Source organism: Pan paniscus, chromosome 1, assembly GCF_029289425.2.
Source record: "Pan paniscus chromosome 1, NHGRI_mPanPan1-v2.0_pri, whole genome shotgun sequence".
Classification (NCBI taxonomy): Eukaryota; Metazoa; Chordata; class Mammalia; order Primates; family Hominidae; genus Pan; species Pan paniscus.
In genome coordinates, this window is record NC_073249.2 from 64,443,292 (window position 1) to 64,459,236 (window position 15,945).

Here is a 15,945-nt window from a genome sequence, read left to right on the forward strand (position 1 = left end):
TTAGATTTCAATGTATAAGTTTGGAGGGTACACAAGCATTAGCCCACAGCAAAGGCTTCACAACTATACCCTGTGTATGGCTTCACAACTATACCCTGTGTATGTAAGAATTGGATTTGTGGCTGGGCGTGGTGGCTCATGCCTGTAATCAATCCCTGTACTTTGGGAAGCCAAGGCAGGAGGACTGCTTGAGTCCAGGAGTTCGAGACCACCCTGGGCAACATAGTGAGACCCTGCTTCAAAAAAAAACAAAAAGAAGATTAAAAAAAAAAGAATTGGATTTATAATACTTGCCCTTTTTGTTATGTATGAATGCTATAAAACAAATCATTTTGGAAAAAAAAGTATATAGTGTGATACATTTAAGTTCAAAAATCAGCAAAATAAATCAACTTATTTTTGTTATAAATAACAGTAAAACCATAAAAAAAAAAGATGAGAACTATAAAGATACAATCCCTTGAGAGAGAATAAAAGGTAGGTTACAGCTAGAAATGGGTAAAATTCAAGTTTGTTAGTTGAATGGTAGGCAGATGGGTATTTTTTATATCAGTTGTTCTTGAAAACATGGTCTGGGGACCACAGGGAATCTAAGACTCTCTCAGAGGGTATGCGAGGTCAAAGAAGTCAAAGCTATTTCCATAATAAGACTAAGATGTGGCCGGGTGCGGTGGCTCAAGCCTGTAATCCCAGCATGTTGGGAGGCTGAGGCAGGTGAATCACCTGAGGTCAGGAGTTCAAGACCAGCCTGGCCAACATGGTGAAACCCCGTCTGTACTAAAAATACAAAAAATTAGCCGGGCATGGTGGTGGGTGCCTATAATCCCAGCTACTTGGGAGGGTGAGGCAGGAGAATCGCTTGAACCTGGGAGGCAGAGGTTGCAGTGAGCCAAGATCGCTCCACTGCACATTGTCGCACCATTTGCGATAAGAGCAAAACTCTGTGTCAAAGAAAAAATTAAAAAAACAAATAAATAAACAAATAAATAAATAAATAAGGACTAAGATGTGATTTGTCGTTTGTACTCTTGCTCTCACAAAAGTGAACAGTAGTTTTCCCGCAATCCGGCCATGCTTATCAAAACAGATTGAATGCAAAAGCAGTTGTAAGAATCCCACTGCCTTCTATTAAGCCAGTCATTAAAAGATTTGCAAAAATGTACAATGTCACTTTTAATATTTTCATAATATGTTATTTATCTTAACATGTAGTTGTTATTTTTAAATGAATTAATAAATAAACATTTTAAAATTCTCAGTTCTAAGTTTTAATACAGCAAATATAGCTAGATAATGACCGATACAAAAAAAAGCTCTTTGGGATCTTCGATAATTTTTAAAAATGTAACAAAGTCTTGAGGCCAAAAAATTGGAGAACCACTTTAAACCTAATAGCTGATAAACACACAACACATGACCTTTTTGTATATAGGAAATATTTCATATTAGTAAGGTAAAAAAAAACATAGTGTAGTGAAAAGACAATGAAAAAACACATCACCACCACCACCACCAAGTGCTGCTGTATATGGAAAAGCTTGTTACAATGGTTTATATCTATATATAGATATGACTTACCTATACTCAGTCTGAGAAACACAATCATAAATTTCCTGGGCAGTAAATTTGACATTTTTATTTACCTGAAAGGAACCAAGATATAGTTATTAAAAATATATATTAAAGTGAGTGATGACAGCAAAATTAGAGTAGCCCATATTCTGAGAGGAAAGTTCAAATTTCTAGTTATTGCATAAAAAGGATTAAACAGCAACAATAAGAAGTGCAACGACTATAATGCTAACATGGAACCGTGTGCAAAAATATGAATCCCACTATTATATCTTAATCTGTTAGTAGAACCAGCAGAGGTGAGATGGGCCTAGACACAGTGGAGATCAAATGGACAGAAAAACACAAATAAGATTATAAACTGCAGACAGTTCTATCTGGTTTAGGAAAAAGTTTGATTTACAGACATTTTCTGAAGAAATATATTTTTCAGATTATTGAGGTCTACGTGTTTAAACTAATAGATTTAAGTTAATAAATATCTATATCAGAGATATAATTTATAATACCATAAATATAAAAATCTTTCATCATATAAAAACTAGCTATGGCACACATATGGAAGACACAGTGAAGGAATCTTGAAACTTACTATTGATTTAGACAATATTCCTATTTATATGCAGGGAAGAATCTGAAAACTTGCAGAGAAAAATTATTTTGATCAGATAACAAATAACATATTGACTAAATTTTCAGAAAATTAGAATTAGTAAAAGGAAACAGTAAGGCTAATTTCTATTCAATTTACTTAAAAAATATTTCTAAGTGTTGCTAGCTGGCATGCATTTTTTGGTGGGGAAGAATGATACCCCCTAATTTAATTACTACTAATTTAAAGATTCTTATCATAAAAGTCTTCTTATTGGCAAAAATTCCATGACTTTCTTCAATGTTTTCATAGAAAGTTTACCATATTTGTGTAGAAAATGTTTCATTCACTGTAAGTTTAAAAATATACAGTTTTTTTGGCCAGGTGCAACAGCTCATGCCTGTAATCCCAGCACTTTGGAAGGTCAAGGTGGGAGGATTATTTGAACCCAGGAGTTTGAGACTAGCCTGAGCAACATAGTGAGACCCTGTCTCTATTTAAAAAAAGAAAAACTATATATATATGTACACACATATATATAGTTTTCAAATATTTAAGTGAACATGGATATATTGCTGAAAATTAGTATATATTTATATATTTAGTATTATTTAATTATATAATATTTGATATTATATTTAATGATTATATGAAATTGGTATATAATTTACCATAATTTTTAAGAGAATCTTCTAAAAATGTTATAAAAAGTTCATTTAAACTATCAACCAGTCCACTTCTTTCTTCTTTACATGTTCTGCCTTCTCCTAAGGGCTGTTGATATTGTTACTATAGCCACACATTCTGGGACCTACAATTTATCAGAACACGGGCCACCAAATGTCAACACACTGCAGACATTTGGTCAGAGGATGAAGCGAATGATCCATTTTCTACAACTATTGAGAAAAATCAGCTGAAAAACTGAATTTGAACCTGTTAAATATGAATATAAAATAATTTATATTAAGCTTTTAATAGATCTTTTTTTAAGTATCTAGATATATCTCTAGTTGTAAAAGCAACCATCCACATACATTTAGACATTTATCCAAGAACACAGCTGGAAGTATAAAGGTGACATAATTCCAGGTTATAGTAGATAATTTACAAAGTAGGCAGTTACTTTACTAATAAAGAAAAACTGAAGCACAGTCTCATGATGGTCTGGCCTGATCTTGTTTCACCATATTAATTAATTTTGACTATGAAGACATTTTCACTTACCCATATTGAGACATTTTAAATTACACTGTTAAATATCATCTCCATGCTTAAATGAACAATTTTAATTTCCAGGGGAAAAAAATAGCTAAAAGATGCCACTGTCAGCAAACATTAGAGTTGTGACTATAAAACGAATTGTGAAATGGGTATCATTACCTTTTAGCTGTACTACTTACAGTAAAAGCCAGATATTAGAAATGGCTTCTTTTTAATTAAAAAATTCAAGAAAAGGCAAAGGAGAAGTATAAAAATAGTCAAACTCCTTAAAAGATTTAGACAGTCCTACCACCATTTTTAATATTAGACAAATATCTCCAATGTAGTAACTGATGTAGGAAAAGCAATTCTTTTAAGAGAAATGATTTTAAAAATCTGTGAATCAGCCAGGCACGATGGTGCATGCCTGTAGCCCCAGCTACCTGGGAGGATGAGGTAGGAAGATTGCTTGACCTAGGAGTTCAAGGATCTAGTGGGTCATGACTGTGACAAATATATATCTGACATCTATATATAATATATATATAATATATATATCTGACATCTATATATAATATATATATCTGACATCTATATATAATATATATTACATATATCTGACATCTATATATAATATATATAACATATATGATTCTTAGATCTACATATTCTTATTTTTTAATTTTTTAATTTTTTTCTTGTTTCTTTATATCACAAGATATCATGAAGCAACAGATCCACATATTCTTATAATTAGTAAGTTAGGTACTTTCTTCTAATACTCTTGGCAATAGAAAGTACTAAATTAAAAAGAACTATGACCCAGAATTTTCCAGGGTATGTGATTTTAAAACTGTCCTATTGTTCATATATATTTTAGAGCTGGAGTCTTGCTCTGTCACCCAGTCTGGAGTGCAGTGCTATGATCATGGCTCACTGCAGCCTTGAACACCTGGCCTCAAGCGATCCTCCCACCTCCAGCCTCCTGAGTCGCTGGGATCACAGCCACCATGCCCAGTTCTACAAATACATTTTTGTTAGACTTAATGTTTTGATTTGAAATTCAGAAAGTAAGATGAAATAATTATATGAATCATTTCAAAAGAGGAAGTTCTCTTAATAATCATATAATGTGGTGATAAAGAATTAAGGCTCTTTTATTTTTATTTATTTATTTGAGACAGAGTCTCACACTGTCGCCTGGGCTGGAGTGCAGTGGTGTGATCTTGGCTCACTGCAACCTCCGCCTCCTGGGTTCAAGCAATTCTCCTGCCTCAGCCTCCTGAGTAGCTGGGATTACAGACATCTGCCACCATACCCGGCTAATTTTTTTGTATTTTTAGTAGAGACGGGGTTTCACTATGTTGGCCAGGCTGGTCTGGAACTCCTGACCTCATGATCCGCCTGCCTCAGCCTCCCAAAGTGCTGGGATTACAGGCATGAGCCACCGCGCCCAGCCTATTTTTACTGTTTTTGAGACAGAGTCTCACTCTGTCACCCAGGCTGTAGTGCAGTGGTGCAATCTTGGCTCACTGCAACCTCCACCTCCCAGGTCCAAGCAATTCTCCTGCCTCAGCCTTACGAGTAGCTGGGATTGCAGGCCCATGCCACCACTCCTAGCTAATTTTTGTACTTTTAGTAGAGATGGGGTTTCATCATGTTGGCCAGCCTGTTCTCAAACTCCTGACCTCAAGTGATCCACCTGCCTTGGCCTTCCAAAGTGCTGAGATTATAGCTGTGAGCCACGGCGCTCAGCCAAATTAAGGCTGACTCTTAAAAAGCCCATATAAACACCATTCATTGCTTAAATAAAACTAGTTAACCATCCCCTCCCCCCTTTTTTTTTGAGACAGGGTCTTGCTCTGTCAACCAGGCTGAAGTGCAGTGGTATGAACATGGCTCACTGCAGCCTTGACCTCCCAGACTCAAATAATCTCTCCTCAGCCTCCCAAGGAGATGGGACCACAGGTGCATGCCACCATGCCGGCTAATTTTGTTTGTTTTTTAGAGAGATGGGGTCTCACTGTGTTGCCCAGACTGGTCTTGAACTCCTGGGTTCAGGCGATCCACTGACCTCAGCCTCCCGAAGTGCTAGGATTACAGGCGTGAACCACCAAGCCTGGCCCAAGATTAGTTCTCTGTGCCTGGTACTGTTTGGAGCACTTTGCATATTTTACATTATTTAATCTTTGCAGAATACAAATAATTTACCTACTATTGTTACTCTCATTTCACAGATGAAGAAATTGAGATAAGGAGAATTAAATAACTCTTCCTAGATCACACAGTTAATAAGTAGAAGAACCAACATTTAAGCACAGGTAGTTTGACTTCAGAGTCTGTGTTCTTAATCACTGGGTTCTTAATGGAAGATGTGGCATACAGAAAGTTAAACAAAGAGCTAACCAGGAATAAAAGTGAAGAAATATATTTAAAGGAGTTTGACTTCATAAGAAATTTGAGACCTGAATATATGCCACATTCCTTCATTTAGAATGTTTTAAAAATTAAACACATATACACACAAAATTGAAAGTAATACTATTACAGGAAACATAAACAAAGAGCATTAAGCACACAGAAATTGACAACAGAATACCCGCTTCGGTTCAGTAATGATGAGGAGAGCATGCAGGTTAATTTACAAAATACACTGAAGCCTCATTATAGTTCTACCTCCAGGGTTTATGCTGCCACTATAGAGGAAACTAAATTATAGCTTTCCTTTCCAGTAATAAGTATTTCTCAACCAGGAGTTCTTCCTTTGTGAGGTATTCTGGGTATGTAAGTTGGATGGGGAGATGGAATACTTTTGGTTGTCACAACAACTGGTATCGCTACAGGCATTTAGTACCTGATGTATAGGGATGTTAAACATCCTGCAGTGTTCCACACAATGAAGAAATGACCTGTCCAATATGCCAACAGCACCCCTGATGAGAAACAATTTCGCATTGAGGAAAGCGTGTTATTTTAGGACTCTCATATTTTTACTTAGGGAATCAAAGAAAAAATTCAATATGTCACTGGCAGGGAGGAGGGGAGGAAATGGACAGTTGTAGATCACAGGATAGGAAGCTGCAGATACGTAGGATGAACAAGCCTAGAGATCATACAATATGAAGTCTATAGTTAATAAGACTGTATTATATTCAAAATTTTTGCTAACAGAGTACATTTTAGGTGCTCTTGTCACATACACAAAAAGGGGTAACTGTGAGATAGCTGATATGTTAAATTTACTTACCTACAGAAACATTTCACTATGTATAACATATCAAAACACCATGCTATATACCTTAAATATACCGTTTTTTAAAAGTGAGAAAAAAAGAATATGTCACTGACAAACTTTTATGGCATTCAATAATTTAAAGCAAATATCAATTAAATAGCATTCCACTATGTTTGAGAACTCCTACTCTGTTTATTTACATTAAAATTTGTTTAAAGTAGAAATGTGATAAATATTTTAAAATATTTCCCATACCTCATACTTGATTAGGAAGTTATAGAGGGTCTCAACATCTTGATAATTACTGTTTGGGGCCAAAATCCTAAAAAATAAAATAAAAACAAAGGGGGGGAATAAATGATTTCAGAAAAAACCAATACCTTGAACTTTCTCCCAAAACATACCCATACCACAAGAGGTAACTTATTGTTTAATAAGCTTACAGGTTTATAATATTTTTAAAAATCAATTAAAAATTATAAAACCAGAAACTTAATTCAACGGAGGTCAACTTATTAAAATGTTTTTGCTTATTTAAATTCATGCTTATAACATCAATTAATCAACAACTATAAGCATTCTTACACGTGAAGTTATAGTTCACATTTTAAGATACAATAATACAGATTTCTCAAAAAGTAGACAGAAATGTGAAGTGCATTTATACTTCATACCTTTTAAGCTCCAGACAAAGCTTGAGTATTTCCCACAGAAATGTTCAACCAGTCCAAACAGACAACTGATGAAACTATTAGCCACTTAAAAGATATCCTAATAAAAGATTTTGACTAAATTCAAATAACATTGCTTGAACTATCAGCCTACAGCTCTATGAAAAATCAATAGATTACATAAATTGTGAAAATAACACTGATTGACAAAAAAATAACAAATGACAAACACAGAAATAAAACAACTTTTTAAATTTATTTTTTTGAGACCAGGTCTCACTCTGCCGCCCAGGCTGTAGTGCAGTGGTGTAATCATGGCTCAATGCAGCTTCAACCTCCTGGGCTCAAGCGATCCTTCCACCTCAGACTCCCAAGTAGCTGGGTCTACGGGCAAGCACCACCAAGTCGGGCTAATATTTTAAAAAATTATTTTGGTAGAGAAGAGGTCTCCCCATATTGCCCAGGCTGGTCTCACACGTCTGGACTCAAGGGATCCTCCCACTTCAGGCTCCCAAAGTTCTGGGATTATGGGTGTGAGCCACAGCACCCAGCCATAAAAATAATGAAGGGAAGAACATATTTTTACTTCTAGTAGTAAAGTATTAATTCTCATTTTCTTTTTTTTTTTTTTTTTTTTTTTTGAGACAGAGTCTCGCTCTGTCTCCCAGGCTGGAGTGCAGTGGCGCGATCTTGGCTCACTGCAAGCTCCGCCTCCCGGGTTCACGCCATTCTCCTGCCTCAGCCTCCCGAGTAGCTGGGACTACAGGCGCCCGCTACCACGCCCGGCTAATTTTTTGTATTTTTAGTAGAGACGGGGTTTCACCGTGTTAGCCAGGATGGTCTCGATCTCCTGACCTCGTGATCCGCCCGCCTCGGCCTCCCCTCATTTTCTTATACTAAATATTTTTTCCATACTTTCAGCATGAATACTGTTTTTCTTTTGGGAAAAAAAAAAAAAAAGGAAAGTAAACCAGCCTGTCATTTTGGTACAGTGTAGTGCCTCTGAGTACTGTCTGCTTCAGCTGTGTGAGTTTTGTCTAGCTGTGTGACCTTGGTGAGTTACTTAACTTTTATGTGATTTATCTTCTTATCTGTTAAGTTAGGATAACTGTCCCTACTTCATAGGGCTACTGCAAGAATTAAATTAATTACTATAAGAAAAGTCATTACAACAGCATATGAAATACAGCAAGTACTATACAGTATATGTCAATTATAACAGTGACAGTAACAACTATCATCATCATCTAATAAAGATGCTCTTTGACTTATAATGGGGATATACCCCAATAAACCCATCGTAAATTGAAAACATCCTAAGTAGAAGTGCATTTTGACTTGCAATATTTTTAATTTATGATGAGTTTATCAGAAGATAACCCTAACCCCATGGTAAGTCAAGGATTGTACTAAATGCTTTGCACCATCATAGAATTGAAAAATCCTAAAACAAACCATTATAAGTTGGAAATCATCTGTAGTTTCAAGCTATAAAATAAGTAAATATTGATATTAACTAATGAGAAATCAAGCCACTTCGGTTAACTTTTAGATTCCTAATGGCTTTTAATTACAACACTGTCTCTGGGTCTTCACATCCTTGCCACTACTTGATTCTGTCAGACTTGATAATTAACTGTTCTCAATAATCTTAATTATATCCTTAGACTATTTGGCCTTTATTACACTTGCGGGAGAGCTTTTATAAATAGTTTTTCGGGACATAGTCAAATTTTTAAAGGTCCCTTGGAGGGGGGACACATACAGAACATCTTTAAGAATATATAACAACCTCCATAAGAATACTATTTCATAGAAAAAGTTTTTCTCCCAACAAGAAATTTTAAAATACAAAAAAAAAAAAAAAACCTCTTAACCCTCCAAAAAAGCCCTGAGGAATACTACATATGGAGAAGGACCCATACATAATTTGCTTGGATAATACATATGGAGAAGGATCCATACATAATTTGCTTAAAACATGAAGACAAAGCTATCTAGATAAGTTAAACCAATCCTTTAGAAAGGCAATGGGAAACAAACTAGTGTGTTCTAACTTGGTAACCAACTGAAAACAAACTATCAGGCCAGGCGCGGTGGCTCACGCCTGTTATCCCAGCACTTTGGGAGGCTGAGGCGGGCAGATCACGAGGTCAGGAGATCGAGACCATCCTGGCTAACACGGTGAAACCCCGTCTCTACTAAAAATACAAAAAATTAAATGGGTGTAGTGGCAGGCGCCTGTAGTCCCAGCTACTCGGGAGGCTGAGGCAGGAGAATGGCGTGAACCCAGGAGGCGGAGCTTGCAGTGAGGCGAGATCGCGCCACTGCACTCAAGCCTGGGCAAAAGAGCGACACTCCGTCTCAAAAAAAAAAAAAAAGAGAAAAAGAAAGAAAACAAACTATCAGCCATGTGGAATATTTTATACCTATTCTTTTTTACGGCTTTAGAAATAATCTGAACTGTCCATAAAAGAGGGCGAGAAAATTAGATAAAACAAGATGTTCTATATTAAGAGGCTAGTAAGTTTAACATACTATATTAGACTCCAGAGGATGAGACAAACTCTAGTGAATGTCCAACCCTCACAGTGTATTTGATGAGTAAATAAAAATGTAAAATATGTACTAAAGATGCCCAGATCAGAACAAGTGACCCTTTATTTTCTCATTCAACAACTATTTGAGACCTGGGCCCCTGGATACAATGGTGAACGATCCAGAGTAGTCCAAAGCCTCACAGTTCTAAAGAGGGCATGAAAGAAACAAATCCTGACCAGGCACAGGGAGATAATAAAGGAAGAAAAATATATCATTCTTGTCCGTCTGGCCATCTCTTCCAACTTTTCAATGGCTACTTGTAAACAAATTAAGAAACACAGGAATTTTAAGTTTCTAAGAAAGAAGTAATTTGTTCTAAATGTAAATATTTAGTTATCTCACAAAATATCACAGAATTGTATTCTACTGAAGAAAGGTTTATTGGGATCTCATCTTCATTCACAGCTATATTACTTTTATAATCAGATAAAAACTATATATGTTACTTTTTAAAACAACAATATATGTTATAGGATATATGATAAAATTTGTTATTTTGAAAGATGGTTGGAGGTAAACTGAGCCCAGAATGGACTGGACAACTTTATTAAAATGCAGTCAACTTGGGGTTGAATTTAGACTTCATTACATCCTATGAACTCTGAATATGAGAATGGAATGTGGCCTGGCACAAAAAAATTGCAAACTTTTACTCACTAGAAATACAGCTTGTTGAAAATACACAGAAAATAAAATAGAGAAAATCCCTTAGTAATTCCCCACACAAAATTCTTGAGAGGTCAGCCTTCTCTAAAGTTTTCTCATTCTTTTTTTCTTGTACAGTATGAAGACAAAAGGCTTTTTGAATGAAAGTCCTAAAATCACCCTTCAATGGCAACTCTTTAAAAGAATGATGGAATCAAGAAATTAGCCCTTGGGAAAAATATCTTTTAGACAATGGCCATTTTTAAAATTTATAAATATATTCATATTTGTCCTTTAAAAAGAAATTCATAACAATTACAGTAAGTATATATTAAATGCATATTTGTTCAAATGCATATGAAGCTATGAAATATTTAAAAAAATAAGACATGGTCCATTATCCTCAAGTGGTTTATAATCTTAAAATTTCACTCTTAAATTCTGGAATGAGTTTTGGGGAACAGATGTTGAAGCAGGATGCAATCTGCAGCTCACAGCTGGATGTGCTCTGGTTTCCTTTATGACAGCATCAATAACAACACATAGTGACTTACTGAACACTTAAGTCTGACCCTGCTTTACATACACTATCTCCCTGAATTTAATTATGTAGCCCAGCTTTAACACCCTAAATTTGGTTTTGCGACCTTGATCAAGTTGCCTACTTCTCTGTATCTCAGCTCCTTACCTGTGAAATGGGGATAAAGCAGCGTTAACCTCATAAAGTTACCGTTCGAATTAAGTAATGCATCTACAGTGTTTAGCACAACATAGGGCACACGGTACATGCTCAATAAATATTAGCTGTTATATAATAACCACTTTTCAGATGTAGAAACCAAAGTCCAACGTTTTAAGATACTTGCCTAAGATTACACAGTGAGTGGTGGTAGGTATCCAAATCTCTTTGGGTTTGATTCTGGAACTCATATTTTTCCCACCAATAAAAGGACAACCACTACCATCTTCTTGCCTTTAAATTATTTTACAAAATCAAATGAAATAAAGTCCATTTAAAACAGTTAAACTATTGCTTTTATATGTAAGCAAAAAAAAGCTGTCTTTTATCAAATGCTTCTGGCAAATTATTTCATGTACGTTCAAACACTAATGTAGTTGTTTTATCTTTATCAGAGCCACAAAGCAAGTTGGTTAACAGAACTGACACTCACTAGCGGCCCTGACTCAGTCACATAGGCACTCTCAGTATTCTATTTATCCATGAACAATTAGCATTAATATTAATCTGAATTAAACAAATTTCATTTCTATATAGCTCAATAGTAAATACAAATCAATATATCTCTTTAAGAAAAAAAAAAAAAAAAGACCATGCCACTCAAGGTTTAAAAAAAATTTTTCCCCCAAATGCCAGTCAAAGGAAGCAGTGGGAGTGGAGAAGGAACAAAGAAATCTGTAACTGGTTGTGATAAACCACCACTCAAGTTTTTAGAGACAAAACAGAATAATCTGATGAAATTTTTAAATGATGAATTAAAATGGACTAAATTTTCCATTTGAATTTTAAAAATTCAAATAAAACTTATCTCCTATTTAGGAAAAATAAAGTTGCAGATTCAGGAACAAGGAAAGAAATCTAAAATATTCCAGTTTAATATTTAATTCTAAGGCCGGGCACGGTGGCTCACGCCTGTAATCCCAGCACTTTGGGAGGCCAAGGCGGGCAGATCACGAGGTCAGGAGATCGAGACCATCCTGGCTAACACGGTGAAACCCCGTGTCTACTAAAAATACAAAAAAATTAGCTGGGCGTGGTGGCGGGCGCCTGTAGCCCCAGCTACTCGGGAGGCTGAGGCAGGAGAATGGCGTGAACCTGGCAGGCAGAGCTTGCAGTGAGCCAAGATGGCGCCACTGCACTCCAGCCTGGGCAACTGAACGAGACTCCATCTCAGAAAAATAAAATAAAATTTAATTCTAGAAATTCAAAAAACTTAAATATGTTCTTGGATATTTATAAATAATGACTTACAACCCACAGAACTGAATAAATTGTGGTCCCTTCTGGCAAGACAATGTTTTATATTAATATAATATTTAAAACAGTTGTAGAGAGTGTGAAAAAAAGTTTTAAAAGGAATTGCAAGAAGTGGAAATGTTTATAATATTATATTAAAAATTCACTTTTATATTCTCTATAGCTAATAAATGAGTCAAGGTTTAAATATTATGAACCACTTACATTGTTATTGAGGATAACAAAATCATTTATCGAGCATCCACTAAATACAAAGGACTGAATAAATGCTATCTCCTTTGATCTCTATAGCTTAATAAAGCAACTGTTTTAACTCCATATTAGGAAACAAACACAAAAAAGGCTAATTAACCTATCTAGGTAACAAAGCTGGTGAATGGATGGAAGCAGAATTCAACTTCAGACCACTCTGGAGGCTCAAAGCTCTGTGCTTCTCATTTTAATACAGTGACATGCCTGAACGATATTATCAAATTGGATTTTGCTGATGATGAATTTAAGTTATGTTACTGATAAACTCGGTGAAAATATATCAAATCCACAATGAGGAAACACTAAGGAAAAAAAGTCTTGGATCTTAGAGCACTTTTGGGGGGGATTATTTATTACAAGTAAACCTAAAATTATATGTTTTCTATAGTTAATTTGGAAAATCAGCTATGCAAATGAGAGCTAGCCATCAGTCCTAGATTTTGAAAAAAATGCCATATATAGTTAAAATGGTGAAAGAACAATTAAACAATTTAAGCAAAATTAATTGTTAAAATTTTATGTTCCTATTTTCCCTTCAGAGATAAAAATTTGCAAGCTCACTATAATAAATACATATAGGTTAACTATACTAATTACATATAACTATTAAACATAAAAACTTTTGATAAAAGTTTGGACAAAGTTCAGAATTAAAATTTGATCTATTCAGAATACTAGAAATCTTTTATTTTTTAAGTTGGTGGTGGGAATAGGAAGAGTTTATAGGTAATTTTAATGACTATGTTTCAGATTTAACTTAAAGCAATTCTAGAGTAGGAAAATATCATTTTGATTGTTAAAAGAATAGATTATATGTCTTACATGTTTGTTAGACATAAACATACATACAATTAGAATATACTAATAAATACTACAGCTTTCTGTTAATTTTGCAGAAGGATTAAAACACAATCTACACCATAAAATTTTCAACTAATCCTGTCTTTTATCTTGGGTCACCAGCCTACTCCTCTCCTGTATTTTCATTAGCATTGAAACATAATAATATAATGGTTGTGATCACAGTCTCTCTGGAGTCAGCTAGCCAGAGTTCAAATAAGAGGTTTACCGCTTTCCAGCTAAGTGATATCAGATAACTTATTTTACCTCTCTATGTTTAGTTTCTCATTTGTAAAACAGGGACAACAATAGTACTTATGTCACAGGCATATTAAGATGATTAAATGAGTTAACATAGGTAACATACTTGGAAAAATTCTTGGCTCAATAAAATATTAGCTACTACTATTATTATTCTATTTCTTATCTTTGAAAACACCACAAATTATCACATAGCTTGTCAACTAGGAACCAAATGAACATTCAATTCAAGCTGTTTGGGGACTTGTTCTCTTCTCATAAGGCATCTCCAGCAGTGAACTTTTATGTCATCCATATGAACAGTAATGGTCTTCTCGCCTTAGTCCTGATATTGACAATAAACATCAATAGGAGAAATCAAGAAAAATGAAAAGCAAAAGATGTCTACTATATACTTAACTACACTTTTCATCCCTATTGATTATTGTAAATAAGGTTAAAAAAAAAAAAAAGAGGCGCCAAATGTGAACAAAACCATGATTGTTATTAGTAGAGAACCCAGTCTGTAAAATATTTTCTGGACAGGAGGGAACACAGGGACTATGCCCTATCCACTGGCTACCAACTAAATGAGGAGAGACCGTTTCACATTACCAGAATCCAGGAGCACACCCAGAAGTAAAAGGTGATATTCTGATAATCAGCTGCAGCCATATTACTGAAATTTGCTTAGTTGTGATAGTGGCTGTTGTTATGGACTGAAGTGTGTTCCTCCAATATCAATATGTTGAAGCCCTTATCTCCAGTACCCCAGGATATGGATATATTTGGAGATAAGGGCTTTACAGAGGTAATTTAGAGTAAATGAAGCCATTGGCATGGGCCCTAATACAATCTTCTGCCAGGGTAAAAGATGTAAAATTCTAGTCCCAGTTTCATCTTTATGTGACTTTGGGTCAATCTATGGGAGCTGAAATCAATGCCACAATTTATTGTTAGAAAAGTCATGAGAAGTGGACTGGAAATATCTGAAAATCTCTGACTGATGAAAAGACAGCTTGTGTTATCAAAAATCCATCTCGTTAATTAGGTTTAGTGTTCAGTTGAAACCACCTTCAAAAAATTTTAAAACTCTGTCTACAAAACAGCATATTCTTATCTTAGCTAGTGAGTCCATGTAGATAAGGTGTTTTCAAGCCTCTTCTGTGATATACTAGCCAAGCAATGGATGGATCCTCATTCATGACTAAAGAGACATTTTTGGCAAAGTGATCTGAGATGAGCTGGTAAAGTTAGGCCGGGGGACCATGGGATCCTAACTTCATTATTCAGGAAATTCTGAAAAACACCAACCACAGTGCACCTCAAGAGTTCATCACAACACTCTGAGTTTCTTCAAATCCAGCACTTTTTTTTTTTGTTACTGGGTATTGGCTGTTGTTATGGGGTGAATTGTGTTCTCCAAAAATGTGTATGTTGAAGCCCTAACCTCCAGTACTGCAGAATGTGGATATATTAGGAGATAAGGGCTTTAAAGAGGTAATTTAGAGTAAATGAAGCCATTGGCATGAGCCCTAATACAATCTGAATAGTGTCCTAATAAGAAGAGAAAATTTGGAGCTGGCACCATGGCTCATGCCTGTAATGCCAGCACTTCAGAAGGCTGAGGCGGGTGAATCGCTTGAGCCCAGGAGTTCCAGACCAGCCTGGGCAACATGGTGAAACCCCGTCTCTACAAAAAATACAAAAATCACCCAGGATGACGGCACACGCCTGTATTCCCAGCTACTCAGGAGGCTGAGGTAGGAGAATCACCTGAGCTTGGGGAGGTTGAGGCTGCAGTGAGCCGAGATCATGCCACTGCACTCCAGCCTGGGCACAGAGAGTGAGACCCTCTCTCAAAAAAAAAAAAAAGGAAGAAGAAATTTGGACGAAGTGACACCAAGGATACATGTGCACAGAACAATCACGTGAAGAGTCAGCCAAGCACAAGCTAAGGAGGAAGGCCTCAGAGGAAACCAACCCTGCCAGCACCTTGATCCTGGACTTCAGTTTCTAGAACTATAAGAAAATAAAACATCTGTTGTTTAAGCCACTCAGTCTGTGGTATTTTGTTATGGTGGCTCTAGCTAACTAA

At 35.6% G+C, this 15,945-nt stretch overlaps 1 protein-coding gene across 23 annotated transcripts in view; it reads right to left on the minus strand.

Annotated features, from left to right (window-relative positions):
- The window catches only part of SWT1 (SWT1 RNA endoribonuclease homolog), a 135,988-nt gene that overhangs the window by 13,486 nt on the left and 106,557 nt on the right, over positions 1–15,945 (minus strand). For all 23 annotated transcript variants that reach the window (XM_055110507.2, XM_055110460.2, XM_055110473.2 and 20 more), the window contains 2 exons: positions 6,858–6,924; positions 1,579–1,643 (listed from right to left, as the gene is read on the minus strand). In XM_055110507.2, coding sequence (XP_054966482.1) covers positions 1,579–1,643; positions 6,858–6,924 — 132 coding nt within the window. The remainder of the gene's footprint in view (positions 1–1,578; positions 1,644–6,857; positions 6,925–15,945) is intronic.